This window comes from Mirounga angustirostris, unplaced genomic scaffold (genome assembly GCF_029215605.1).
Source record: "Mirounga angustirostris isolate CCGP_5_RB_7025 unplaced genomic scaffold, mMirAng1.0.hap1 SCAF_16, whole genome shotgun sequence".
NCBI classification, from domain to species: Eukaryota; Metazoa; Chordata; class Mammalia; order Carnivora; family Phocidae; genus Mirounga; species Mirounga angustirostris.
Window position 1 is genome coordinate 26,534,777 of NW_026991724.1, and position 27,876 is coordinate 26,562,652.

A 27,876-nucleotide genomic window follows, 5' to 3' on the forward strand; every position below is an offset into this window, starting at 1 on the left:
TTTATGGCCAAGGGAAATCAAGCTCGCGTGTGCCCTTCAGTGGCCAGGTCCCTTGAGTCTCCTTTCGATCCCTAATAATTCCAGAGTTTTTCTTTGTATTTCATGACATTGACATTTTTGAAGAGGATAAGCCAGTTATTTTGTAGAATGAAGGATCCTCTAGCAATGCCTGGCACATAATTGGCCCTGTATAAGTGCTACCATGTATTGAGCACCTACTGTGTACCAGGCTCATCACATACACGATCTCATTCATCTCTTCAACAACCCTTTGAAAGACTATCCCCATTTGGAGCAAAAGGAAACAGGCTCAGGGAGGTTTAGGGGCTCGCCTGAGGTCATTCAGCTGGTGAGGGGTGGATCCGCATTTTAACCCCAGAGCCCATGTTTCTAACCACTGGGCTATCGTACTCTGGGGGAATTTTCTCTCTTTTTTATTTGCCGATGTTGTTTTTGTTTAACTTCTGGAGCAATGAAGTCAGCAAGTTATTGTCAAGATCCTCAGCCATCCCCTATCTAGAGCCCTCCCCCACGCATCTACAGAGATAGGAAGGCTGACCCTTGAACTTCCCCCACGTCCCCCAGGCCTACAAGACACAAGGGAGCAATTAGCTTTCAGAGCCTTGGAGAGATTGCAGGCAGAGGAGTGCAGAGGATTCCAGGGTGAAAGTTCACCTTTGAGTCTAAACAAGTCCTGATCCAAGTCCTCCTGCCCAGCTGGAGGAGGGCCAGGACTCAGGAACCCTCCCTGGCTTAGTCTCCGTGTCTGTGGCTAGAGCTAGAGCAGTAGGGGGACACCTGGCTCCCCTTCCTGCCGCTGCCTCTGCCCAGAGCTGCAACCTCTCAGGGGCTCTGGTCACTCTCCTCCGGTAAGTCCTCCCGGCTCGAGGCCCAGCAGCCCCGGGCATCCCGGACCTCCTCCTTTACCCTGTCCCAGTCCCTGCCTCCTCTACCCACTGCCCCTCACACAGCGGCTCTCCTCACAGGCAGCACCTGGTAGGTGTTTGATCCTCATGGACAAATGAATGAGTAAAACGGGGCAGCATGCCTTGGGGCCTACCTTTTGCTTGTCACCGTGACAAGTAACCTTTAAACTCTTACCAGACTCTCCGTGGTCTCCTCTGCCCGCTGGTTGGCCACGAGGTCTGGTCTGCACTGCTTTTGAGAAAACAGCCTCCTTTCTGCCCATTTCTGCCCTTGTTTGCAGCCAGGAGGCCCCTCGTGGCTCATACACTTCTCACCTCCCCAGGATTTCCCCAGCAGCTTCTGCTCAGGCCTTGGCCTCACAGGTCACTCCCGGGCCCTCCCCACTGCCAGTCTGGTCTTTTCCCAGGCTTCCTTCGGATGATCTGTCTGGGGCTTTATTTCTCTGCTGAATTCATTCATTTATTCATTTGACAAATAGCCATTGAGCATCTGCACAGGAAGCACTGGGGTCAGCAGGGAACAAGACAAAGTCCTTACCTTGAAGGGAAAAAGACAATTAAGGAGTGTACAATAAATAAACAGGACAACTGCAGGTTGTATTAAGTACTATGAAAGAAAGATAATGGGGAGATTACCTGGACAATAACGGGATCTTTGATGCTGGATTGGTGGCCATGGAAGGCCACCCTGAGGAGGGCACAGCAGAGCTGAGATTCTAAGGATGAGGAGCCAGCATGCACAGAGTTGGCAGAATGGCATTCTAGGCAGAGGGAACAGTAAGTGCAAAGGCCCGGTGGCATGCTTGGGGAGTAAGAAGGAAGCCTATGTACCTAGAGCTGAGCTGAGCTGAAGGAGGTCAACGGAGCTAGCCCTGCAGGGTCTTGTTGACCACAGGAAGGAGTCTGGATCTGTTGTGAGCTCCACAGGAAGCCACTGGGGTTTTTAAAGTCAGAAGGCGATGTGGTCTGCTTTTCATGTTAGGACCTCTCTGGCTGTCATGGTGGATTAGACGAGAGGCCTCCCAGGCTCCCACCTCCCTGCCTGTGCCAAGCTGTGTCCTCCCCCTTGCCCTGCGTGGCCCAGAGCGCACTGGCTCGCCCGGCCTGCTGGTCCCCAATCTGTCCTCCCTCTCTCAAATCGTCCCCCAGTCCCTCTGCATCACTTGCATTCTCTAAGGTGCTCCCCTCACAGTGGCCACACTTGCAGCCTTGAACGGCCCCTGAGCGCACTTTCTGCAGAGACAAGACAGGGCTCTGGACTCAGGCGGGCCTGGGACCGAGTCCTGGCATGGCCACTCGCCAGCAGAGGGACCTTCCTCTGAGCCTCCGTCTCTTCCTCCGGGAAAATCGGGGAACCAGTAGCGCCTACATCGTGGGGCATTTGTGAGGATTATCAGAAAGCACTAGACTGTGCCTGGAGCAGTGCCTGGCACGGGGCCAACAGCGGGCTGTGTTGGTGTCGCGATGCCCCCTCGTCTGGGAGATACTGGGGGGACGGCACGCACTGCGTTGGTATCTGTCGTGGGCTGTGAGGCCCTTCTGCGGTCTTGACCTGGTTTTCCTCCTCTTAGTAGCCACTCCAACAGCTGGCCTTGCGGCTGGCAGAGAACAGTCCGGGACGAGGGGCTGAAACCCGAGGAGGTGAATTTAAGCCACAGATTCACAATCCCTTTTATGGGCTTGGCAAGTGCGGCTGCAGTAAACACAGCGTGGGCATTGATCACGCTAGGTAAATACCTCCACTGGCTTGGCAAAGCCCTGGAATGTTCCCATTAGACCCCCAGTGGAATGTGCTAGGCCTGCCTCGGGGTCAAGAGATCTGCCACCCTTTAGCTGTGCGGCCTTGGTCAAGTTAACTAAGGGAGCCTTCGTTGCCTTTGTAAACTGTAAGCCAGGGCCCTCAAGGCTGTGGCAGGAAGAAAGTGTGGTGACGGCCAGGAGAAGCTTTGTGCCCACTGAACTGTTGGGACCCAGTGAGGAGTCGGTGATGAGGATGATGTCTGGCGCAGTACGGTGTGAGTTGTAGAATCAGGGAGACTGGGTTCCAGCCCTGGCTGTGTGACCTTGGGCAAGTTGCTTAACCTCTCTGAGCCTCAATTTTATTACCTCTAAGATGGTGGTAAGAGCGGTTATCGGGGTTGTTGGGAGAATTATGTGTGATGTACTGGGTTGAACAGTGTCTCCTACAAATTCATGGCCCTTTGGAACCGTGAATGTGACCTTCTTTAAAGAAATAGGGTCTTTGCAGAGGTAATCAAGTTAAGATGAGATCATACTAGATTAGAACGGGTCCTAATCCAATATGACTGATGCCTTTAAAACAAAAGACAAATTTGGACAAAGACACAGACGCACAAAGAGGAGAACAGCATTGTAGGCAGAGACGGAGATTGAAGTGGTCCCTATATAAGCCAAGATACACCATCAGCTGCAAGAGGCAAGGAAGGATTCTTCCCTAAAGCCTTCCGAGGAGGTGTGGCTCTGCCAACACCTTGAATTTGGACCTCTAGTCTCTAGAACTATGAGGGACTACATTGCTGTTGTTCAAGCCATTCAGATTGTGATAATTTGTTACAGCAACCACCGGGAAATCCATACAGGTGATGATCCAGAAAAAAGTGTCCAGGGCAGTCCCTGGCATCTGGGCAAAGTATTATTGTTATCATGCTCATCATTTCTGTAGTAATGGTTCAAGAAAGGTTCTGTGCTGGCTACAGACTTGATTGGGGGAGACCCTGCCACCCCTCTGCCCTCCAGCCTTGGGTGGGGTGGGGTGGTTGTGCAGGCCACGGTCCCCGAAAGCCCTTGCCTGGATAGGTTGGCTGCCCGTGGGGGGCGGGGGTGGCTGGCTCCCACGCGTCTTGGGGGTTGTGCCGAGGTTTGGGGGTGGGTCTCCCTGAGCGCTTGTTGTGGGGAGGGGTGGTGGCTGCCCGGTGGCCGAGGCCTCCTGGGAGCCACCTGGTGTGGCAAGAGCCCAGGTCTGGTTTCTGGAGCCCAGCTCGGCAGATGCCTCATGAACCTGTCTGGCAACAACATTCTTCCGACAGACAGAGCAGTCGGCTGCCACTCCACAGCCCCTTGTGGTTTTATAACTCGTAGAGGAAGAATGTCAGCTGTGACTCACTGAGCCCAGAGGTTCCCCCGTGGCAGGCAGAACCCTTGCCTTCTGCCCAGCTTCTGTTCAGTGACTGAAGGCGGCTCCTCTGAGGCCTCCTTCGGAGGGAATCAGGGTGAGACAGGCCTCTGGGATGAGGACCCTGCCTTCCCCGGGGGGCCGGGCGCGGCTTCTGAGTTCGGGGCAAGGAGAGTCAGGCTTTGGGTTTCAGATGGGCAGGGGAGAGAAGTGGCCTCAGAATGCCTGGTTCTGGCACTTTCCTTGGACTGGGCCCTTTATCTTTTAGGGCCTCAGTTTTCTCACCTATAAATGGGGATGTTTTGAGGACCCGAGGAGCTATGGGAAGTGGCGGGCGCCCTCCCTCCCCTCTGCCCCACAGTGCCAAGCACATCTACAAATGACTATTAGTAGCAGCTCAAATGGCTGGTGTCAGAGTTTGACCACCTCCTTCCTGTTTGTGTCCAGTCATTTACATCGGTGGGGGGGGTGGGGAGCGGGGCTCGGAGGCCCCAGGGGAAGAAGGGACAGGACTCCTGACCACCCCAATTGAAGTTCAAGGATGTAAAAGCCAGTCTGCTGGGCAGAGGCAGCCCTGTCGAGTCTGTCACATGAATGGACGCCCAGGCCCCAGGGACACAGACTTAACCTAGGCGCCAAGCCCTGCCTGTGCACCCCGGTGGGGGAAGTGGCCAGGACAGGGGGTGGGGGTCTTGGGGGTGTTTGCGGTAAGCCAGAGCACTGTGACGCCATGAACCCAGGCAGCCCTGCCGTGGACAAGCCAGGCCGGGCATCGTGGAGACAGCAGACAATTTCCCCTTCTTCCCTGCGGCAAATGGAGTGTTTCTTCGGAGTGAGCGCCTGCCTCACTTTCACTTTGGGAGCTGGTGTTTCCAGCATCAGGGGCAGCACCCATTTTGGGGGGCACCCCCAGCTTCTCCGGGGAGGGGGTTCAGGAGTGTGTGTTGGACAGCCAGGCCAGGAGCCTGAGTGGTCTCAGCTCACCCAGTGGGAGTGAAGGGCAAAGACCCTTGCAAAGTAGCCCCGAGGCCTTCTGAGAAATGTTGGGGGGGTGGGTCCTAGAATTCACTGGGGGGTTTGAGCTTGGAGCACGAAAACCACCCCAGGTCCCCAGCCTTCCTTGTCTGGGGTGTCAGCTTCCAAAGATGGTATTGCCCCAGCCAGGACAGGGCCAGGCCTGAGCACTCTGGATTGCGTGCAGGGTGCCGTTTCTGCTGGAACTCTCTTCTATCCAAGTCCCCTCCCAGTTTCACCACATCGGAATTTAAGGAACAGGATTTGAGCATCTGCTACGTGCTAGGCTTTGGGACAAAGTTAACAGTGGTGATCCTGACAACAGTGATGGTTTCTGCATCTGTAAAATGGGCAAGTAGTAGCCACCTCCCAGGGTGCTTGTAAGGATTACATGAGCTCATGTACCTAAAGTACTTAGCACATAGTGCCTGGAACACAATAAGTGCTTAAATAATATTAGCCATAATGGCTGCTATTTATGGGACATCGAGGCTCAGAGAGGTCAAATGCTTTATGCAAGGTCACACAGCATGGGAGCCTGAATCTGGGAGCTCCATTCTAATGGAGGAGACTGGTTAGTCCCCCACAGACTCCAGCCCAGGGTACTAAGTGAGTTAAGGGAAGGGTCGGTGGTCCTGGGGGGGTTCTGGCTAGGTAGAGTCAGGAAGGCCCAATGGAGGAGTCTTTCCATTGAGCCTCCCGAGGAGAATGAGCTGTCCTCATGGAGGTACAAAGGTGGGAATGCACAGATACATGGTAGACTGAAGGAACAGAGACAGGTGCCTTGGGGGGCATTAATGAGAGAGAAGGCTGGGCAGGTCAGCAGCCAGTGGGCACTGAAGAGCGTTGACTGCATGCTGAGAGTGACCAGGACCCCACTGGCAGTCCCCTTGAGAAGCAGTATGGTGCAGTGGTTCAAGACCTGGACTCTAGAGCCAGCCTGCCTGGGGTCAACGCTACAGAGTGGGGCCAATAACACATGCACCCCTAGTAGAAAGAAGGCAAGAGCCCTCGTCTGGGGCTGGGGTGTATCCCCTCAGCCTCTGCCAGCCTGTATTCCAGGGAAGCATTCGGATCTCTTCCCTGTGAAGAAGTCCACTGCAGAGGACTGAGCCCACCCGGGCGAGAGGTTCCCAGCGGCCAGGAGCTTCTGGTCATGAGCAGGATGCCCGGCTGGAGGTCTGCTTCCAGAGCAGAGCAAAATCCTAATTCTTGACAAGCAGGTGCTTGGCAGGCACGCGGGTTTGACCTGAAGGCTAGGACTCTCAGAAGGTGGTTATAGTCTCCGAGAGGTAGCTTCCTTGGTTCCCTTAGGGTTGGGCAGTCCAGTGCCATTTGCCCCAGGGGGCTTGAGTGAAGAGGATGTGCGCTGGGTGAGGTTTGTCTGGGAGAGGCGCTTGCAAGGGAGAGATTTAGACAAGGGAGGCCGTGCCTCCCAGACCCTCTGGGAATCTCCTCTTTCAACAGTAAGTTGCCCTAACAGCAGGAGTGGATTGAGCTCCTGCTTCTTACAGGCCGGTTTGGCCCTCATTTTAGGTCCCCTGCACCTGTGCCCCTGGCTTGGAGTCAAGTCTGGGCTGACGTGGCCTCTGGGACAGCTGCATCTGTCTGTGTCCCCCACTGCTGACAAGAAGACAGCTGTACCAGTTTGCGGGGGAAGGGGGGGCCCTCAGGAGTGGCAGGGATTTCTTGTGCGGGCACTCTGGCGTGCCACAATGTCTCGAAGCAACCGAGAGAGCCCCTGGCTGGCAAACAAAGCCAGGGGCAGCACTGGGCCGCAGCTCAGGGCCTCCTCCAGGACGCTGCCCCTGCTTTGGCCTTCATCCCTTTTCTTGCCACCCCCACCCCCTCTTCCCCATTCCTCCAGGCCCACACCTGCTCTTTGATTCCTGGGCCCTTCAGCCTTCAAGGACACCAGGAGCTCCTGACACTTCTGGTCAGAATGTGGAGCCATCGACTGCCACTTCTGTGTCTTCCCAGACACCCTCCCTAGGCTCTGGAAGAAGAGCTTGGGTGGGTGCTTGGAGGAGAGAGAATCAGCCAAGGGCTGGGTGCCAAGGGTCCCACTCCCAGGAGGCAAATCCCAAAGGCAGCTCTGACCCAAGGTTTATGCAGGTCTCCCTCCCTCCCTCCCTCCTTCCCTCTTCCCTCTCCCTCCTTCCCTCCCTCCCTCTTTCCTTTTCTTCCTTCCTACTTTCCTTTCCCTCTTAAACAGCTTTATTGAGATATAATTAACATACCATAACATTCACCCATTTATAGTGTACAACTTGGGACACGTGGGGATCCGACTTCCAGTTTTGCCTCTGGTTGTGATCTTGGGCTCGTGGGATTGAGCCCCACGGCGGGCTCCACACTCAGCCCAGAGTCTGCTTCTCTCTCCCTCTCCCTCTGCCCCTCTTGCTCATGCTCTCTCTCTCTCCGAAATGGATAGATACATCTTAAAAAAAAAAAACAGTGTACAACTCAATGGTTTGTAGTATATTTGCAGAATTGTGCAACCATAACCATAATCTAATTATAGAATATTTCATCATCCCAAAAAAGAAACCCCATTAGCAGTCACTCCCAATCCCCACCCCTGCCCCCAACCACTAATCTCCTTACTTTTGCCCCACTCGTTTGTGACATGACTCGTGAACAGTGAAGCCAGAGCCTCAGGCTGGAATTACCCCCTCCTGGCCCAGGCCTTCAGCAGGCCGAATCTCAAGAGTCATCCCTTCCATATTGTCCACTCACTCCCTCACAGCTTTGGTGCTGGAAAGGTCGCCAGCCCACCCTCCTCATTTACTCAGGGAGGGGCAGGAGACCCAGAGAGAGGAAGACATCTGCGAAAGGTCACTCATGGGTTGGGAACAGGGCTCCTGGCCCGGAGCATCTGCCTTTTCCAATACCCCAAAGCCATCTGCCCACAGCTGCCCCCTACTCATTCAGGGGCCTCCGCCTAGCCGTTCTTAAAACATAGTACCTCAGTTTCTCCATCTGTAAAATGGGATTATAACATTGCACAAGTGGTTGAGAGGATTAAATAAAACCCAAGGCAACCAACCCTGCCTGTAAAGAGTTAGCCCAGTGTTTGGCTCTGTTAAAAAACAAAATTCATCTGAGTAAATATAAAGATCAAAGAGGCTTTATTTAATGATCTATAAATCGGGCAGCAACCCGTCTAGCAAATAGAAACGAACTCTGTCGAGCTACAGATAAGAAAGGTTTTTAAAGGCAGAGAGGGAATGAGAAAAAAGGAAATGATTAGCAAAGAACACCGTTTTAGGCAAGGTCACCCTTCTGTACACCTCAGAAGGGGTCCATCAGCAAATCTAGGGCCGACCAGGAAATTCCCACACTGACTGGTTAAAGATTACATTCTTGGGTGGGAGGGTTGAAACTACAGGTCGATCAGGTTTAGGTCTTGGTTTACTGATCTAGGGCCCCTGACATGAGTGACTACATTGTGGGCCTGTCATTTTCGTTTTAATCGCAAATAGCTGTCTCTCAGCCAAGGCAAGCTAACTCAAATTATTTTAAATTCCTGCTGTGGCATTCAGGCCCTGTATGGATTTCCACTCGTTTGGGATGGGTGGAGTTTCTCTCCCCCTCCACCCCCGCCCCCAAGATGACGGATGGAAGCCACTGAAACTAGTGAGCTCCTAGTCACTACTTCCCCGTCCCCTGGAAGCTGGTGATGTCGGCCGGGCAGGCGGAAGGTTGAGACTTGCCACGATGACTAAGAACTCAGAGCCGTGGGAGTCTGGTTAATCAGCCGCGTCAAAACTTCCCGTGGCTGTTTGCAAACAAGGGCCACCCTCAGAGGAGGAGGGCCGGAGTCAAGGGGGCACGGGGAGGGGCCTAGGGGCTGCCACAGCACCTGGATGAGTGATGCAGGCAGTGCGAAGAGGCTGGCAGGGTGGTCCAGAGCCGCGGCTGCAGACCTGGAGGCTGCCCTGTACCCCCCCGCCTCCCCCCCCACCGCAGGAAGAGAAAGCCGACTGCAGATGCCAGAGCCTCTTGAGGGATTCTCTTTCCAGGAGTGACTGATGGACTTACTGCACGAAGCCAGAATGAAGTGCCAGGCTGCTGTCAGAGCAGGGATAACCTTAGGAACACTAACGGTCACCGGAAGAGAATCTTCCAGGGTTGTGGAATGTTCCAGAACCCACCTGGGAAGGTGTCTGGGGGCCAAAGAGCAGGCAGGGAGAGGGTGCACTGATTCAGTGCTCCCAGCCCCACCCGGCCCAGCCCAGTGGACAGAAACACCGACAAACAAAACCAGACACTCCTCCCTCTTCCCTTGACAGCCATCGTTCAGACTCTCTTTTTATATGTCTCCTGCTGAGCAGGGGAGCCAGCCGGGCCCGGATTCTAGATCCAAGAGAAAAACTGTAAATCAGCGCAAGAAGTCGTTCTCGTCAAATTGCTACCGACGACAGTGTAAAGTGTAAATTTGGTACAGCCCTTCTGATGGCAATCTGGCAACGTGTTTAGAGAGTGTAAAAAAAATGCTCAGATTCTTTATTCAGAAAGAATTTATGAAATTAACAACATCCCCTTCCCCTGGGAACGAACAGGCTGCGTGTGGGGAGATGTCAACAGCCATGTTGTTTATAAAAGTGAAGAAACGGGACCTACGCATATATCGGACCTCTTCGAATGGTCAGCTCAGGGCAGAGCCGTTTAAAATGATTATTCTTTTGGGGCTCCTGGCTGGCTCGGTTGGTAGAGCCTGTGACTCTTGATTTTGGGGTCATGAGTTTGAGCCCCACGTTGGGTGTACAGATTACTGGAAGGAAGGAAGGAAGGGAGGGAGGGAGGGAGGAAGGAAGGAAGGAAGGAAGGAAGGAAGGAAGGAAGGAAGGAAGGAAGGAAGGAAGGAAAGAAAGGAAGGAAGGAAAGAAAGAAAGAAAAAAGGAGAATGATTATTCTTTCCAGTAGTTTTTACTCAGTGCTGGGTGTGTCCCCAGATACTGGGATCCCAAAGCTGAGTGGGACCTGGCTTTATCCTCAGTCTGGGGCCTACAGTTCAGAAAAGAACAGGACACAGCAGAAAAAAGTAACTTGGAAAAATGCTTATTATACAATTTAAAGTGAGAAGAGGCAGAGTCGAAAATTGCATTCACTCTCTGCCTCCCACCACACCCAAGCTAGTGTTTGGGGATGACCAACCCTGTGCTGGATGCTGAGCTCATATTTCTCTCTCACAGTGACCCAATGGGTTAGGTACTAAGGCTACTCCCATTGTCAGAGGAAGAAACTGAGGCCCGGAGGAAGTGATTTGGGCCAAGGTTCAAACCTAGGACCACTTGACCCCTAAACCCAGTTTCAACCGTTGTCCTATATTGTCTCTCCTTAATTATAGAAATCATGTCTGTTCAAGGTCAAATACTGAAAGGAAAATCTGGGCCAGGGACAGTAAGATAAGGGTGGTGGGATCTGGGTTTTGGTTTATTCCCCCTTTTGGTTTCTACTACATTTGTGCAGGAAAAAAATTGAACTTAAAAAAAAAACCTAGCCACCTAGAATTTGCAGCAGATGGGTAGAAATGAATGGGGAAGTTGAAAAAAAGTGGGAATGATGTTAATAATGCATGCCTTGGCTTAGAACAAGGAGATAGAATGATTTAGGAGTAAGAAGTGAAGCCGGGGAGGGAGCGTTTGGGTGAAGGAGCCCAGGCGGCTTCTGGATGGCAGGCTGGGGGGACGCTCTGACTCAGGGAGGAGGGGCAGGGGTAGGGCTTATGTCCCATGGCCATTCTTACTAAATCTTTTTATTACCTGGTGCCTGAGTACGTATCTTCCCAGTGTTTGCATTCCTCTCATTTTTTAGACTACAGGAAATGATAACAGGGGGGAAAAAAACCCCTCTGTTTGCTTGCTACCCAGGAGTGCTAGAAGCTCCATCTGCCAAATTCTTTCTCAGGTCATGAAGAGATGTCAGGTTTCCCTCACCTGAAAGCCTGGGGAAGCACTGCTGAGTCCAATCTTCCTGGCAAATGCCGAAAGGTAGTCACTGTCTAGAGATTTTAGGGCAAGGTGGTTTTTTTGAGGGGAGGGTTTTTTGGTTCCCTGAAGAGACCTTTGTAAATAGGAGAACTGTTTCCCCTGTTAATACAGCTTTTAGAAAGGAGGCAGGCACCCTTGGGCAGGGATGGGGAAGGCACAGAGGGAAGGGAGAGGAGAGAGAAAGGTATCTTTTGTTCATTTAACTGTTGAGCACCTAGCACTTGGAAGAGCGCAGTGTGTAGCAGATGAGAATGACAGGAACTTACAGACGAGCCAAGGGTTGTCTGAGATCCCACCCCTTCATGTCCACTGCAGAGCGTGGTTTCCTGAAAACTGGCAGGTGTGAGCCAAGAGCCAATGCCCCTCCTTCCTTCCCACCCCCAATACACTCAGAGGTTTAGCTGCCAAGTTCTGCAGCTGGGAGTCAAACGCACGCTTGCAGGGCTGAGTTCAGAATCCTGCCTATTCCCTCCATGGGATCCTCCCCAGCTCTTTCTGCACTGTCCATAATCAACTATTTCAGGAGTACTGCAGTAGTGGATTCAAAACAGTGGCTAATTGAGTCAGGATTACTTAACATTCGACTCTTACCCCCAGAATGTTGCTCTCCAACTTCAAGAAACTGTTACCCAGAGTCGTGCAAGGATATATAGTTTTCACGACTGCAGGGTGCTCCTTACTGACCACATTTGAAATAATTGCTTTTAAAAAAAATATATTTATTTATCTGACAGAGAGAGACACAGCGAGAGAGGGAACACAAGCAGGGGGAGTGGGGGAGAGAGAAGCAGGCTTCCCGCCAAGCAGGGAGCCCGATGAGAGGCTCGATCCCAGGACCCTGGGATCATGACCTGAGCTGAAGGCAGACGCTCAACGACTGAGCCACCCAGGCGCCCCTGAAATAATTACTTAAGGATCTGTTTCTTACCTCCTTTTGATAAGAATTATCACTAACTTACACAAGAAGAAAGTCTGTTTGGGGGCTCCTGGGTGGCTCAGTTGGTTAAGCGTCTGCGTCAGCTCAGGTCATGATCTCAGGGTCCTGGGATTGAGCCCCGTGGCGAGCTCCCTGCTCAGCATGGAGTCTGCTTCTCCCTCTCCCTCTGCCCCTCCCCACTGCTCATGCTCTCTCTCTCTCTCTCTCTCTCTCTCTCTCTCAAATAAATAAAATAAAATCTTAAAAAAAAAAGAAGAAGAAGAAAGTCTGTTTGGATATGCTTTAATGTACCTGTTCTTCCCCCTCTGAATTATACATGATCTATTTATTTAGTCAATGGAAACTTACATGATACTGGGCACTTGCAGAGGATTTCCTTGCGATCAAGTCAGGAAAGTGCCCTGCCCTCCAAGAGCTATTGGTGTAGACAGGAGAGGCCATTATAATCCAGTGTGGGGGTGTGTGGGGGGGAGGGAGAAATGGTGCCTGGGAGGGTCAAGGAGCATGACCTCTAAGCTTGAAGGACTTGAAGAACAAGCAGGAGTCAGCCAGGTAAATGTGGGTGGAGGCAGGTGGGAGAAGGGGAAGGAGAGAGGCTTTCTGGGCAGGGAGAACAGCATTGCAAAGGCCTGGAGGTGATCAGATCTCAAGTTAAATCACTAAAACTGGAAAATCATGTGAATCTTATGTGGTGCTTTACTCTAGGTTACTGTGAGAATCAGATCAAACACAATCCGTGTTATTCCCCCCTCTTTACTTCCCTCTGGGTGATAGACCTCTTGGGCCCCTGGCTACCTCTCAGATGGATGCCTGAAAGTGAAGGGGTTTCAGACTCTTTGAACCCCCGCCTGGAGGACAGGGTGGATATGGATATGGAGCTGCAATGTTCTGGCCACTGCCTCTTGTGTGACTCTCCCTACATTTCTGTATTTCTGCCAGAAGGTGGGCAAAAGGTCAAGGCCAAAGGCTGAACCCAAGAGTCCTCACTTATGGATTCAGGACCTCAGTGTTGGGATGGCCAGGTTTCTGGCCAATCTCTACCCTCCCTGTGGCCAGGAGACAGTTGGCAGCTTCCACATCAAGCCATCAGTGAAGTTTCTGGGATAGAAATGACCTTGAAGTCATTAGTATGTAGTTCCTGGTGACATTGTACATTCTTAACTAAATTCCAGCAATCATAAAGCAATTTGCTCTTACATTTCAAGTCAGAGTTTTGCAAGAACCTCAAAAATGTCTCCATCTAATACCTCAGTTTTCTTTTTTCTCCACTAATGCTTTGATCTTCATAAACGCTTGCATCTGGCATCTGGATGCGGGCAGAATGTCATCTGAAACTCATTACATATGATAGGACTATCTGTTTCCGTGTACTATGTGTATACACACACACCCAGTTGGGTTCATATCTCAGCTCTATCACACACTGGGTTTATGAATGAACTGTGGGAGACTCAGTTTCCTCTCCTGAAAACGGGATATACTGGTGTCCACCTCGTAGGGTATTCAGGGTTAAATGGGATCTTGTTTATTAAAAGTTTAGTGCAGTGCCTGGCACAGTGTTAGCTTTGGAAAAATGGTAGCTATTATGTGCATACAAAAAAAAAGACTACTAAAATGTTGGCAGCATTTATCTCAAGTGGGTGGGATTATGGTTACAATGAACATCTATTACTTTTGTAATCAGAGAAAACGAACAATAAATGTTATTATTAATTTAAAAATCTGGCTTTGGCTTTGTCGGAAGGGAACCTGCAGTTAATGTCACAGTACCAGCCAGCAAGTAAGACAAGGCTTCCAGTTCTCTACCAGGACTTTATAGACAAACAACTTACCGCAATCGAATAATAGGGAGATACTTGGTCAAGATTCTAGAGACATTCTGCCCTCATCCAACCCTGTAGTCCCCTTGACCACTCTTGTCTGGAGAGCAGGCAGGAGGTTCAGAGAAGGGAACTCTCAAATTACAGCCTTCTCTCCTGTTGGAGGGTTATCTGGGGTTCTTAGTTGGAAATCTGTAACTCTCCAAGGAACCATTCCAGGAGAGAGACATTTATCCTCTACTGGGCCTTCACTTGGGCGTCTCAGAAAATAAAACACATATCAGCCCACTTCCAGTAGGGGGATTACGAGTATCCTGTTCTGGCATCCAGAACAATCTGAGGCCCAGGACCTTGGCTCTGTTTCCAGCTGAGATTCTTGACTGCCAGCCCAGTGCCTGGGCAGAGACAGGAGATAGAACCCTCGTTGATCTGCATGTCCCCCTCCAGTCCCCTCCTTGCACCTCTTGGGCCATTCTCTGCGACGCAGGGAAGAGTCAAGTGCCCATCCTTCTCGGACTATCTGTGGAACCATCAGCCTGCACTGGGCTGGCTTCTGAGCTGCTTTCTCCTCCTCCTGCACCCAGGAGGGGACGATGGCTGCAGGCTCTGGAGTAAAATGCTGCCTCTGTGTGGGAGACAAAGAACAGAGTGGCTCCTCTGGGTCAGCTGTCTCTCCTTGGCTGGCCGGCTCCCCTGCCTCCCCTGTGCCTCTTCAGGGACGTCCCCCAAGGAGGGACTTCTGGGCTGGGAGCTGCTGCCTGCTCCTGAGTGGTTGCGCTCTGGACATGTTTTCCCTGGAGCTTAAAGGAATATTTTACCTTAAAAAACCCTAAGCCCTGGAAGATGTTAATTCCGGGGTGGTGCCGAGGCTGGGGAGGCAATCGGGCCTGTGTATTCCTACTAGAGCTAGAGAGAGAGAGAGAGAGTGTGTGTGTAAACATGAGTGATAACGTGTGACACGCATGTGTCTATGCATGCTACCCGGAGTGTGAGAGAGCGTGAGCGAAAGCGTGGGCTTGGGTTTCAAAGGATGTGTATACTAGAGTGTCAGAGAACGAGGTGTAGCGTGTGTGCGAGGGAGAGCAAGTGCATGTGTGCACCAACAAACACGCGAACCACTGCACGCGGACCACGTGTGGAGACGCACGTGTGAGTCTGAGTGCCCGACGATACCGTGTGTGCATGTGTGAAGTGTGTGAGAATGTGGGCGTGTATACACGTGCCATCTAGAGTGTGTGAGAGCGTGTGTGAAAGCGTGTGTTAGAAGGTCAAGAAAACGAGCTCGTGTGTGAGAGCGTGTGAAGGACAGTCTGCGAGAAGGGTGTGTGTGAGGAGTAACGAACGTGCGCGAAAGTTCTGTACCAGGGTTAGCGGATGTGCGCGTCGGAGTGTAGGTTTAAGTGCAAAAGCACGTATGTAGGACCGGCGTGGCACGTGTGTGAACACTGCATGTGTTCGTGTGTGCGGACTAGAGCATGTGTGAAGGCATGTGTGAGGGACGTGTGCACCGGCGTGCGAGAGCCCATACACGAAAGCGCGAGCACGTATGACGCTGTGTGTGCACCGATGGGTGTGCGCGCACGTGTGCACCAGCGTGCGCGGGACGTGGGGCCCCTGGGGTCCAGCGGGAACGTCTGGGCGAGCGGGGAGGCCAAGGTGTGGGCGGCCCCGCGTGTGAGTGTGAGCGCGCGCGGGAGAGTGCGCGCGCGCGCCGCCGCCCCCCGCCCGGGCAGGAGCCCGTTGCCATGGGAACGCGCCGCGGCCCGAGTTAATCATTTCCTGTGGAAAGTGTGCGGGAGGGGCGGGAGCGGGGCGGGCCGAGGAGGCGGCGGCGTGGAGCTGCCTCCCGCCGGCGGGCCGGGTCGGGCCGAGCCCCGGGCTCTGCGGCGACGCCGGGGATCCTGCCTCCGCCAGGCCGGTGAGTCGGAGACCCGGGCGGGGGGGTGGGCTAGGCTCTCGGGGTCCGTCCGGCCCCGCCGTTCCCGGTGCCGCGTCCGGGCCCGCCCTGCCCGCAGGACCCCCTCCCCTGCCCGGACCCGCTGCGGGGCGCGCGGAAGGCCGGGCCCCGGAGAAGCAGCCCTGCGCGGTCGCCCGCCGCCCCCCGCGCCGTCCAGCCGGAGCCGAGGACCTTACCCGCAGCACGGCTTGGGGCGGCACGTCCCCTGGGGTCGCAGCAGCCTGCGGACCCCCGTTCCGATCTCTTTGGCCCGGGAGAGGCGGAACCGACCCGGGGAACCGCGTGTCCGTTAGGGCCTCCCCCTCCCCTTGCAGAGATTCCCCCCGACCCCGCGCACCTCCCCCCGCACCCCGCGCACCTCCCCCCCCCGCCGGGATCCCTTGGAGGCTGCAGTTTCGAGCCCTCTCACCACGTACGTTCCCTGGGCAGTTCGTTTTCCCCCTCGCAGGGCAGGGGAGGGTAGGCCGGCCCTGAGGTTGGAAGGAGGGCCTGGGCCGGTGCCCTCCTGGGCAGTAGGAAATAGAGCCGGCGACAGCAGCAGCCTGGGGGATCCCTGCAGGGAGGGCAAGCCAGAAGCCACCTCCTTCAACCCCCTGTTGGGAGTTAGAGCAGAACTCTGGTGCAGTTAAGGGCCTGGTCCTGGGAGATTTGAAAGAGAAAGCTGTATTTAAATTCTCAAGTACTCCCCCACTCCCCAGCATATCTGTCTCAAGGTTGTGGGTCGCTGCTGTCCCTGACCTTTCACCTTCCCTGGGCCATGAGGCTGGGTGCACCTCTCCTTGCCCAGGCGCACTTCCCATGCCCTTGATAAAGTAGACGTCTCCTTGGCCGGGGAGAGTCGTTGGCAAGGAATGCAGCCTCAGAATGGGGCCCTGTATTTGCAGTTACTGGACTTTAGAGACTTAGGATGATGAGTTCTGCTGTTCTTATGGGAGCGGAGGTTTTTGAAGTCTGGGTTGTCCTGGAAGACCCAGGACCTGTGACTGTGTGCAGTGGAGGGCCTAGCCCCTGTCCAACCTCCCTGACCTTCTCTCCCAGGGAGACTAAGCCCTCCCCAGCAGCAGTATCTGGGCACTTGTCAAATCCGGTCCTCAATCATTGCAGTATCCCTGGTCTGGGGGAGAGCGGGGACTGCAGCTCTATTGCCTTGACCTAGACAAAGAGGGGCAAATCTGTCCCTCTCTCCAAGCCAGCGCCTCGGCACTCACCCACCACTGGAGGGAGGGAGATCACTGAAAAATAAAAATTCTGAGTTCCTTGTATATGCCAGCATATACCGGCACTGAACACTTTACATATGCGTTGTCTAATTCTTATGCCAACCCTATAAGGTGCAGTTCTCCCCATTTTCAGATGGAGATAATGAGGCACAGAGAGGCAAAGTTCCCAAGGTCACACATCCAGTAAGTGGCAGAGCTGGGTCTGAACCAGCTTTTGGTCATAGCCACTCCACTCCACGTCCCCATTGTCCCACCCTGTAAGTCCCAGGTTGGCAGAAGCCCCAGCCTTGGGCTCATTTGAGTCCTGGATACTTTTGACCTTCCCACCCTACTGGCTGCTAAATTCAGCTGCTTTTTCCTCTTCAGGATCTTGCACACACCCTTCCTCTTTCTTCCTGCCATCTTCCTGGCTGCCTCTCCAACTTCCCTTCCACGAAGTCACAGAAGTATTGTCTCCTCCTGTCCCGGTCCCTCAGACTTAGCTGATCACTTTAACAGTCTTCTCTCTCAAACATGGAATCGACCTTCAATGCCCCTTGCCTTTCCAGCAGCTTGGCATGCAGGTGGAGCCTGTCTCTCTCCCTCTTTGCCCCAGTAGGCCGCTGGTCCTTGGGGTTGGTCGTGTGCCCAGCTCCGTGCCAAGCAACCTGGGGAAAAGGGCATCTGGCTGTTCCCCCTGGTTCCTTCTGCTCCACACTGGTCCATCTTCATTTCCTCAGTGGAGCTGGCCCCCATACTTGGATTAGCTTCTGCCCCATCCTTTGGCCCACAGTCCAGTAGCACTGTACCCAGGAGCCTCCTCCAAGTTGTCTTCCTCAGTGAGGGAAGGCAGAGAGCACAAGTCCCTAGCCAGTAAGCCTGGCATTCTTCCAGGGCTCAGCTGTGTGAACTGCGGTCACCAGATCTTCCGCTACCCATCCCTGCACTCTGACTTCTTTTGCCTCTCCCTGCTTCAGTCATTACTGGCCCTGTCCACCCAGCAAGCTCAGATGCCTCCTGTTCTACATACCACATCCTCTCAGTTCAGCCTCCCCTCCTCAGCCAAGCCAAACTTCCCCACGGAGAAGGAAGCGGCCACTTCCTTTAGCCCTGCCCACCTCTTGGGCCTACCCAGGTCTGCCCTCTGCCCGGCTCCTTTGATGGGCTCCCTTCCAAAGCCCCTAGGGCTTTCTTCCAGTTTGGCCTCCCCATGGCATTGCTCGCTGGGAACTGACCATCCTCTCCTCCCACCCCCCTCCAACCAGCCTGTCATGTTGTTGCCTGGTGTTGTTGCCACCTCGGACCGTCCTTCTCCAGCTTTCCTTACCACCCAGTGTGAGCTCCGTGCTTGGGTGCCTTTGGTGATTATATCCTCACCTGTGGTCCTGGGACCCTCGTTAGCCTCCCAGCTCTGAGTCCCCAGCCCTGCTCTTTGCCAGGCTTCAGCCCGGGCCGGTGTGTGCATGTATTTCAAGGTATTCACCTGTCAGGCCATTGCCAGGGGTCTGGTGTGGGTGTTGTTCCAGTACCAGGCTGGGTGGGAGGGGGCTGCACCGATGAATGTGCTGTGGGCCCCACCCTGGAGAGCCAAGAGGGTCAGGGGAGTGGACACCGTTCAAATAGGTAATCTTCATTGTCTGGTAGAAAGCAATTTGCAGTCCAGGTAACACCGTTAGGAAGTTCTTCGGTGCCTCGAACTCCATTTTAAAACCAAAAGCAAATTCCACATCACCTCTCTGAGCTGACTTGGCTTCTTCTGCATCACCGTCTGAGTCTGGGACTGTAGCTGGGTACTTTAAATGCCCTCACAGCTGCTTTACACACAATAGGTATTCAATAAAGACTCGTGTAGGGAATGCTTAAAGTCTGTTCTATTCATCTGCTCAGTTCATGAGTGACCTATGCGGCTTTGTTTCTTTTTAAATATTTTTAAATTTGTTTTAGAGAAAGAGAGACAAACAGGAGGGGCAGAGGGAGAGGGGGAGAAAATCTCAAGCAGACTCTATGCTAAGTGTGGAGCCTCATGCGGGGTTCAGTCTCATGACCCTGAGATCACGACATGACCCAAAACCAAGAGTCAGATGCCTAACCCACTGCACTACCCAGGTGCCCTCCTATGGGCCTTTCTATTCAGACCGGTGCTCCCCACCCCCATCCCCTTCTCCCATACCACCTGGTGCCTCCCTGCATCCTATTCGGATGGTGAAGGTTTGCTGAAGTGCTTACCTCCCTCCTGACAGGGAGCTTTGAGGCCCCATCTCTCCTGATCAAAGAGGACCCCTGGCAGGTGCCTGGCACACAGCAGATACCAGATAAATAATTATTAGATGAAGAAGCAATGAATCGTTGTATCTTACTGCCTGCCAAGTTGTAGGCACAGAGTGAAGGCTCCTTGAATAGAATGAGTGGACTTTAAGAGAATTTGATATATACAAGACTATCTTGTCACTGGCCACAGTCAGCCCCTTCTGATTAGATTTATGGAGATGCGGTTGACTCGGGCTACCTCCGTGAGGGGCTGTGACCTGGCGTGTCTTCAGGCTGCCAGGCTTCCAGCGGAGGAGCTGAGATGTGAGGTGTCCACAGTGTGCTGCAGACACACCTGATGGGCTCCTCACCCACTTTTGAGCCTCCTTACTTGGGACAAAGCACCCTGAAATGATGACGGGCTCTGTTTCATCCCGCAAGCCCAGGGATCTTTGCGGGGCGGGGGGGGGGGGGGGGGGGCGGGTGGAGGTGGCATTGGAGTTGGGGGTAACAGGTGGCCCTGTTGCAGGCGGGCTCTGATGGGTTCCCCCCAGGTGCCGGGCAGCCGGCTCAGCCTCGCCTCCCCTGTTGTGTCCGCAGGCCGCCCGGCGCCCCGAGGAGGCCGCTGAGCCCCGGGCCATGGTCCCGTCTCGCCGGCCGTGGAACCTGGGAGCCACGCCCTCGCTGCGCGGCCTGTGGAGAGTGGGCCGGGCCGGGGAGCCCGAGCCGGGGATGGCTCGCCCCGCCCCCGCCAGCCCGGCCGCCCGCCCTTTCCCATACACCGGCCCGGGGAGGTTGAGAACTGGTGAGTCCGCATTTTTAAAATGCCTCTTTATTTCCCTTCCTTCCTCCAGATAGCAGAGATGAGGCCGGGCTTTCTCGCAAGTTCCTAGGCTCAGTCAGAGCTGTCAGGTAATTACAGGGTGCCGGGCAGCCCGCGGGCCGGCGCGGAGTCGCAGTCGGGGTGTCAATCTCGCTGGCGCTCCTGCCCCGCGCCCGCCCGTAAAGAGAGGTCCTGGACGCCGAGTTAAACTTCAACGCGGTCGCTGGAGCAGGGGGCCAACGCCGCCCAAACCACGCGATCTCCACCCGGCCGGGCGGGGGGCGCTCCGCGGGCGGCGCGTCCTTGGTCCCTGGCCGAGCGCTCGCGCTCTCGCTCCGGTTTCTGCGGCGGCTGGTAAACAAGGTAGGTGAAGGGGCCGCCCGGTGCCCTGCGCGGCGCTGACACCTGATCGCGGCCGGCCGGCCCGCCGGAGGCGCGAGGGGCCGACCGAGGCCGCCCCGGAGCGTAGCCCGGCCGGGTTTGGGTGCCCTGCGCTCGGTTTCAGGTGCCATCCAGGGCGGCTCCTGTAGGGGCCCCGACAGCAGGTGGACACTGAAGGAGTCCCCGAGTGCGCCCCCCCCCTCGTTGGCCCCCTGGGGGAGCTGTCAACACCAGCTCTCCTTTCTGGGTCATGTCCCCTGGTACCTCACACGCCAAGAAGTGAGCGGCACATCTGATTTCTGGTGCTGGCTGGATCTTCGGGTCTGGGGAGCTGCCCCATGACTGTCTCCTGAGCTGGGCTTGGGCAAGTCTTCCTGGAAGTGTGGAGGGAGAGAGGGGCCTTCAGTCAAGATGTCTTGAGGGGCTTACTGTCTGTTATTCCTGACCTACAGAGAAAGGGGTTTAGATTACCAGCCTGTCTCAGCTAGCAGAGTCCCTCTGGGCCATCAGATCCAAGCCCCCACCCCCAGGTACAAAAGGGGAAACTGAGGCCTAGAGAGGCCACACAGCAAACTCCTGTTCAGTCCCCTCTCTCCCACCACATTTGTGCCACTGGTGGCCGCCGGAATGATACCCTCCAAAGTCTCTCTGCAGGGGACAGTGAGCCTGGGGATGGCCCTGGGGTCTCTGGGAAAAGCTTGGGCTTTTGGGTCAGGTAGCCTCAATTGTCTGGAAGGGGATGAAGATGGTCTCTACCCCACAAGGTTTTCCTAAGGATTACAAATGTAATATGAATGAGTATTGCTTTTTTGGTAAAAAGAAAGGGAGAGAAAAGCGAAAGAAACAAGTAAGAGACAAAAACACATTCCTTTGGAAAACAAAAAAAACCAAAAAACTAAAAACTAAAAAACTAAAAAAATTTTTAAAAAAACTAAAAAAAAAAAACCACTCAAAAGAAAAAACACTGAAAAGTATAAAAAAGAAAATAAAAATCACCCATAAGCTTCTTAATGGGCATTTTTTATAGTTCCTTCTGATCTTGTGTATGTGGGCATGCACACATATTGATCTATTAAGTGAGTATTATGAAGATTATATGACCATACAGACTAATCCACTTTTACAATTTAAGACAAAGGTCAAATGAAATCCCGTGGGTGAAATGCTAAGCAGAGTGCCTAACACTGAGTAGGGTGTCAGCCAGCTTGGTCACCCCGGCCCCTCCGCCCCCACCCCGACTCTTACCTCTGCCTTCAGAGGGATAGGCAAGCAGAGGGTGAGTTAGCCCATGGGATCGCAATACTGGCTCAGTGTGACCCTGGGCACGTTATTAACCCTCCGCGGTTATGGCCCTAAGGGCCTGCATCCGTGGCCACTTTCTGTGTGCCTGGTGCAGAGTGAGCATGTTATGTGTGTCATTCCATGTAACCCTCGCCCCAGGACTCTGAGCTTGGTTCCTTGTCCCCATATTATTGACAAGGAAACTGAGGATCGGGCAGAGCAGTAAGGCCCTGGTGGGGGGTTGGGATGGGGTACATGGGGTAGCCATACCACAGTCAGCTCTCTGGCCCAGCCGGTGAGGGAGGCACTGTGTCAGAGACTCGAGGGGATGTGCTTTAGCCGGGCCTGAATATGCTTTTGGAGGCTGCGGGAAGCAGGAGTTGGCCTTTAGGAAGGCAGGGGAGAAATTGCCACCTAGAGGCGGCCTTGGTAATAAAGCCACGGGCCTGGGGTGCACCTCCGGGGAAGATGAGCGCAGCCCGGTTCGCATCGGCTTCCCTTTGCTGCTCTCTGGAGAGGGTGTTCATGAGCAAGTGCCAGCCCCGAAAGCCACTGTGGAGGGTGGAGAGCACCCCCCCGCCCCAGAGGCCTTGGGTGCCTTGCTAAAGAGAAGCTCGGGGTGGCTTTTGGGAAGAAAGGAGCACAGCCCCTGCCTGGTGCCAGGCCTTCCCTCCGCGTAGGTCAGGCGTGTGAGGGCGTGTGAGTCCCTCCTGGCTGCGCCTGGGCCGGCCCCGACTGTGGGGAAGCAGAGCTCAGCGGCGGCCCTAGCCAGGGGTCCTGGCCAGCAGCCTTCAGCCAGGGGCCTAGCATCTTACCTGTATTCTCTGTCCTGGGACAGGGCGTGGAAAAGACACCCCGGTCAGCAGTGACGAGGACTCCGGTGCCCGAAGTGCAGCTCGCCCGGCCCTCGCTCAGTGCCGAGCCCTCAGCGTGGACTGGGCTGGCCCTGGGAGCCCCCACAGGCTCTACCTGACCGTGCAGGTAAGCTCTGGGGCCTTCAGAAAGGTGACGGGCCGAGCCAGGCTGGTGGGCCTTCGCTCTCGGAGCTTTTGCAGCTGGGTCTCCAGCAGGCTGTCTGGGGAAGGAAGCCCTGGGAGCTAGCCGGGGACCTGCCGTGCGTCTCTTTGCTGAGGTCCTCACAGCACATCCGCCCTGAGCCTGCGTGGATGGAGCAGTTTGCTTTATTACGTTATCTCGGGGGAAAATCTCACAGGAGATGACAGAAACTTTTCAGCCACACCCTGGCTGAGGTGTTAAAGTGAGAAATGTGGGACCTTCGCTGAGAAGCTAGTAGGAAAACAGGCAGGTTTGGGGGTAGCTGTTAATCCCCACCCGAGCATGTTTATCCGTGGGGCACTACTTGTATTTCCTATTTGACGTGGGAATCCAGAGCAAGACAGGATTTTTGCCAAAACTTGGGTTCTTTTCTCTTGCAGTTATCACCAAGTGATTTTCAAAAGACAAATTTTACGTATATTTGTGTATTTGGTTACAGAGATAATACATAGTGATAGTAATAATAACCACTATTTATTGGACACGGACTTTCTACCAGGCACTGGTACTATGTGATATATCTCACATCAGTACTCAACAATCTCAAGACACAGTTACTGTTTTATCTGAGTGGTATGGATGAAGTAATGGAGGCTCAGAGAGGTTAAGTAACTTGCTACTGGTCACACAGCAAGCCGGGATCTGAATAGCTACACATGACGAGCTTTCTAACATATGGTGTAAAGAATTCACACAGGGATGTAATATTTAGAAACGAATATCTCCTATAGTCCTGTATCTTGGAGAAATCCACTATTAAGAGTTGGGTGCTTATGTATTTTTCCTATGTAACCACTTAATTATATTTATACAACTTTATTATTTATTTGTACATACTGTTCTGTGACTAGCTCTTTCCCTCAATAGTAGGTCTTTGTGATATCTTCATGCATGTCAATATACAGAGAATTCCCTCATTCTTTTAAACTGCTGCAAAATATTCTACTTCAGGGTTTACCATAAATTATCTAACCAGTCCTCTGTATCATTTCTGATTGCAGTGAGCTCCTTAAATATCTACGCATCCACGCAGCTATGACTTGGAACAATGTCAGGATAGTCCAGGCGCTGTACTTTTTAAATGAATACATTTGTTAACAGATGTTTACAGAGTGTGTCTGTGCCCGGTCCTGGCCCATACCGAAGCAGAGAAATAGACCTGACAGTCTGGATGAAGGACCAGAGTTATTTGGGGGTGTTGTGTTGCGAAGGCTCCCTGCCCAAGAAGGATGGTACAGGAGAGGGCTCATATTGAAGGGACATGGGCAAATGGGGGGCAGGATGGAGTGCAGGAAACCCAGGTGCCCTTTGAGGGCATATCCTCCCTCATGCAGATGGAAGTCCTGAGCCCAGGCGGCGTGCGGCCCCGAGTCCTGATCTGAACATGGCCCAGGGTTTCATGTTGCTTCAGAGACCGTCTTGGGCTCCAAGGCTTTTCTCGGCCCTTCTTGTGTGGTTCATGTGCAAACTGAACCAAACGGTCCTTCTTTTATCTTAGGGTCTGCAAGAAAAGCAGGTCTGGTGTGGGAACAGTTAAAGAAACCAGAGAACCCTTTTTTTTTTCTCTGACTTGAGCCATTGGTAGTTAAATCAGGAGGTGGTCAGAGACCAGCTGCCTTGAGCTGGGCGGTGGCTCTCTTCTTGAATTTTGATTATGGGGTGTTGGGTTGTGGTTGCTGCCGAGTCCTGGGGTCAGCAGATCTGCTGAGAATCTCTGAGAAGCTCCTGTCAGCAACCAGTTTCCATGTTGGTGTCCTTCTGGGCCCTCACAAAGCTCCATTATGTTTATAGGTGCTTCGAGGTCAGGGCTGTGGGGCTGAAGGAGGGACCCAGGCACTGTGGGGTGACCTGGTAGGCTTAGGGAACCACCTCCCTGCCCCAGCCTCTCAAGTAGTTAAAACCTGACATGCTCCCTCTGGAGGTGCTGCAGAAATTCCCAACACCCCCGGCACACCCCCCGCCCCCCGGTTCCCTTCCTGTGGCTTGGCCAACGGGCCAGAAATAGTGTAACCTTTGCTCTGGTGGCAATTGGAAACTCCCAGCTGCTGTCATTGCCACCACCGGTGACAAGCCTGCTCGGGATGGTGTGGCAGTTGGTCGGCGGGGGGGGGGGGGGGGGGGGCGGGCCAAATAAAGTCGGGGGGAGGAGTTTTCCTACATACGAGAGATTGTGCTCACCACCCTTCCTTCTCAAGTAGAACATGAGGTCGAGAGAGAGAGAGAGAGAGGAGAGAGAGAGAGAGAGCAAGAGAGAGAGAGGGAGGGAGTCCGACATGGTGAACGAGGCTGCTGATGTGGCTTTCCTCTTTCTTTTCTCTGTTTGTTGGATTTGGGGTTACAAAAGCCATAATAAAAACAACAACATGGAAAAGTACAGAAAGAATATTATGCTAACCTGACATCTGGTTCTTACTGTGCACCAGCCACTTGGAGAACTTTGCACAAGTTCCTGCAGTTTCCCTTCACATCAGGGGCATCAGGTGGCTGGTAACATTTCTATTTTAGGAATGGGGAAAATGAAGCTTCAGGGAAGGACAGTAACTTGCCCGGAACCACACAGCACGCACGAGGCCCAGCCGGCCTTCACACCCGGTGCTTTCTGACTCCAGACTCAGAGCGTTCTTTTATTTTGTTTTCTTTTTTTTTTAATTTTTATTTACATTCAATTAATTAACGTACAGTGTATTATTAGTTTCAGAGGTAGAGGTCAGTGATTCATCGGTTGTATGTAACACCCAGTGCTCATCACATCACGTGCCCTCCTTCATGCCCGTCACCCAGTGACCCCATTTCCCCCGCCCCTGTCCCCTCCAGCAACCCTCAGTTTGTTTCCTGTAGTTAAGAGTCTCTTATGGTTTGTCTCCCTCTCTGACTTTGTCTTATTTTATTTTTCCCTCCCTTCCCCTATGATCCTCTGCCTTGTTTCCCAAATTCCTCATGTCAGTGAGATCATATGATAATTATCTTTCTCTAATTGACTTATTTCACTTAGCATAATACCCTCTAGTTCCATCCACGGTTGCAAATGGCAAGATTTTGGGTTTTTTTGATGGCTGCATAATATTCCATTGTGTATATATACCACATCTTCTTTATCCGTTCATCTGTTGATGGACATCTAGGCTCTTTCCACAGTTTGGCTATTGTGGACATTGCTGCTATAAACGTTGGGGTGCATGTGCCCGTTCAGATCACTACATTTGTATCTTTGGGGTAAATACCCAGTAGTGCAATTGCTGGGTCGTAGGGTAGCTCTATTTTCAACTTCTTAAGGAATCTCCATACTGTTTTTCCAGAGTGGCTACACCAGCTTGCAGTCCCACCAGCAGTGTAAAAGGGTTCCCCTTTCTCAGAGCATTCTTTTAAACAGAGCATTTGTCTTTTGTTTCAAATACAGAAGGCACAAAGACACGCAAAAAAGTGTCTGTAGGGGTACCTGGCTGGCTCAGTCAGAAGAGCATGCGACTCTGGATCTCTGGGTCGTGAGTTCGAGCCCCATGTTGGGTGTAGAGATTACTTAAATAAAACTTAAATAAAATAAAATAAAATATGTTTATACTCCCCTTCCCAGATAATTTCCATTGACATTAAAAAATAAACCAAAACACTGTAGATGCTTATAAGCCTGAAAATACAAATGCCGAGAAAAGGTTCAAAATGAAATATGAAGGCTCCTTTCCCTTCTTCCCACATTCTCATGGTTAAGTTTCTTTTTACTCGCCCAAAAGTTTAAATGATGCACGTTTCTCCTCCTAGCTGCTGCATCACCTGACCTCCCAGAGAGAACCATTGTCTATACAGTCCCCCAGACTTTTTTTTTTTTTGAGGCCTGTTTTATTTGTCTTATCATCAGATGGGATTACACTATCCATGTGGTTCTGCGGCTTGCTTTGGATGTCTTTCTACGTGAGCGGCATCATCTCTGGATGATTCTTTCTGTCCCTCCCCGCCTCTCTCCCTGCCTGTCCGGTGGCCTATTCTACCTCAGCCTTCTTTGCCTCGGTTTCTCCTTGACCAGGAGATGGGGGGGCATGGCCTTCCCCTGCTCGTTTGGATCTATGTGCCCCCCTCTTGGCAGTCCCAAGCTGGTGCCGTCTGTAGGTGGGGGCAGCTGACATCCTGGGGGGGGATTGTGCCTGGTGGGGCTGGACAGCCCTGTGAATGGGGGGGCCATGGGCCTGAGGCAAGCAGGTTGCTGCCTGGCGGCTCATGCCCCCCAGAGCCCCGCAGGGATAGCCCAGTGAGTTTCACGTGAGAACGTCTAAGTGCCTGAGAACTTTCTTCATGGGTGCAGATGGCTGGCTGCCAGCGGGGGCCCAGAAAATACGCTGCCACTGTCTTGTCGTGGCATCTGGGCACATTTCTTCCAGACCCCAGGCCTCATTGTCCTCACCCACTCACACAGCGAGTGATGGATCCCTGGGCCCGGGGTGCTCACCAGCTCCAGGAGCACAGTATCCTCAGGCTCAGGAGGGGTGCCCTCCCTTCTGCAGTCCCCTTCACGTGAGGATTCTGGTTGTGTCTTGGCAGCAAGCCCTCCTGGACAAGGGGTGCGAGAACAAGAGTCAGGGGACGAAAGAGGAGAAGCTCCCGAAGAGGCAGGCGCCGGCCCCCAGGCGGGACCGGGAGGCCCAGGAAGCTGGTGGCACCATGAATGTAGAGAAAACAGGTAAAGCAGGCCCGCCCGCCAACCTGGAACAGCCCCCGCTGAAGCTGGCCCTGGAGGGGGGCTCCTGTGGCGTTGGAGCCATCCCCCTATGCTCTCCGCTTCACCTGGAGGTGGCCCAGCCAAATCCTGGCCACCTGGCCGCTCAACTCAGAGACCCCAGCCCGCCCGCCCCTACTCCAGGGATGCCCCCCTCCCGGTGCCACCAGGGCCCAACCCAGTGATGAGAGGCCCGTGTGGGCTGGGGTTGAATTTCCCTGCTTTTTGTCTTTTCCCCAGTGCCCGTCTAAAGCAGGCCAAGGGTAGCAGCCTCAGAGAGCCTGCCGAGAGAGGCCTGAACCCATCCCCCTTAGCTGTGGGTCCCCTGCTGTCCCAAGGCCAGGATAGAGGAGCTGGTGGCTCCCTTCTTCTCTGTCCAGGATGACTGGTTCTGGAAGAGT

At 53.5% G+C, this 27,876-nt stretch overlaps 1 protein-coding gene across 11 annotated transcripts in view; it reads left to right on the forward strand.

Annotated features, from left to right (window-relative positions):
- Nucleotides 1-755: 755 nt before the first annotated feature.
- The window catches only part of KIFC3 (kinesin family member C3), a 69,052-nt gene continuing 41,931 nt past the window's right edge, over nucleotides 756-27,876 (forward strand). For 4 of the 11 annotated variants that reach the window (XR_010408167.1, XR_008507303.2, XR_008507305.2 and 1 more), the window contains exons 1-4: nucleotides 15,594-15,744; nucleotides 19,830-20,034; nucleotides 22,553-22,695; nucleotides 27,301-27,439. Coding sequence is in view for 1 of the 11 variants with exons in the window: in XM_045891039.3 (XP_045746995.1) it covers nucleotides 19,869-20,034; nucleotides 22,553-22,695; nucleotides 27,301-27,439 (448 nt within the window). In the remaining 10 variants the exon portion in view is untranslated. Of the gene's footprint in view, nucleotides 870-15,593; nucleotides 15,745-19,829; nucleotides 20,035-20,097; nucleotides 20,416-22,552; nucleotides 22,696-27,299; nucleotides 27,440-27,876 lie in introns of those variants that run through there. The other 7 variants (XR_008507307.2, XR_008507308.2, XR_008507304.2 and 4 more) reach the window with 6 other exon arrangements.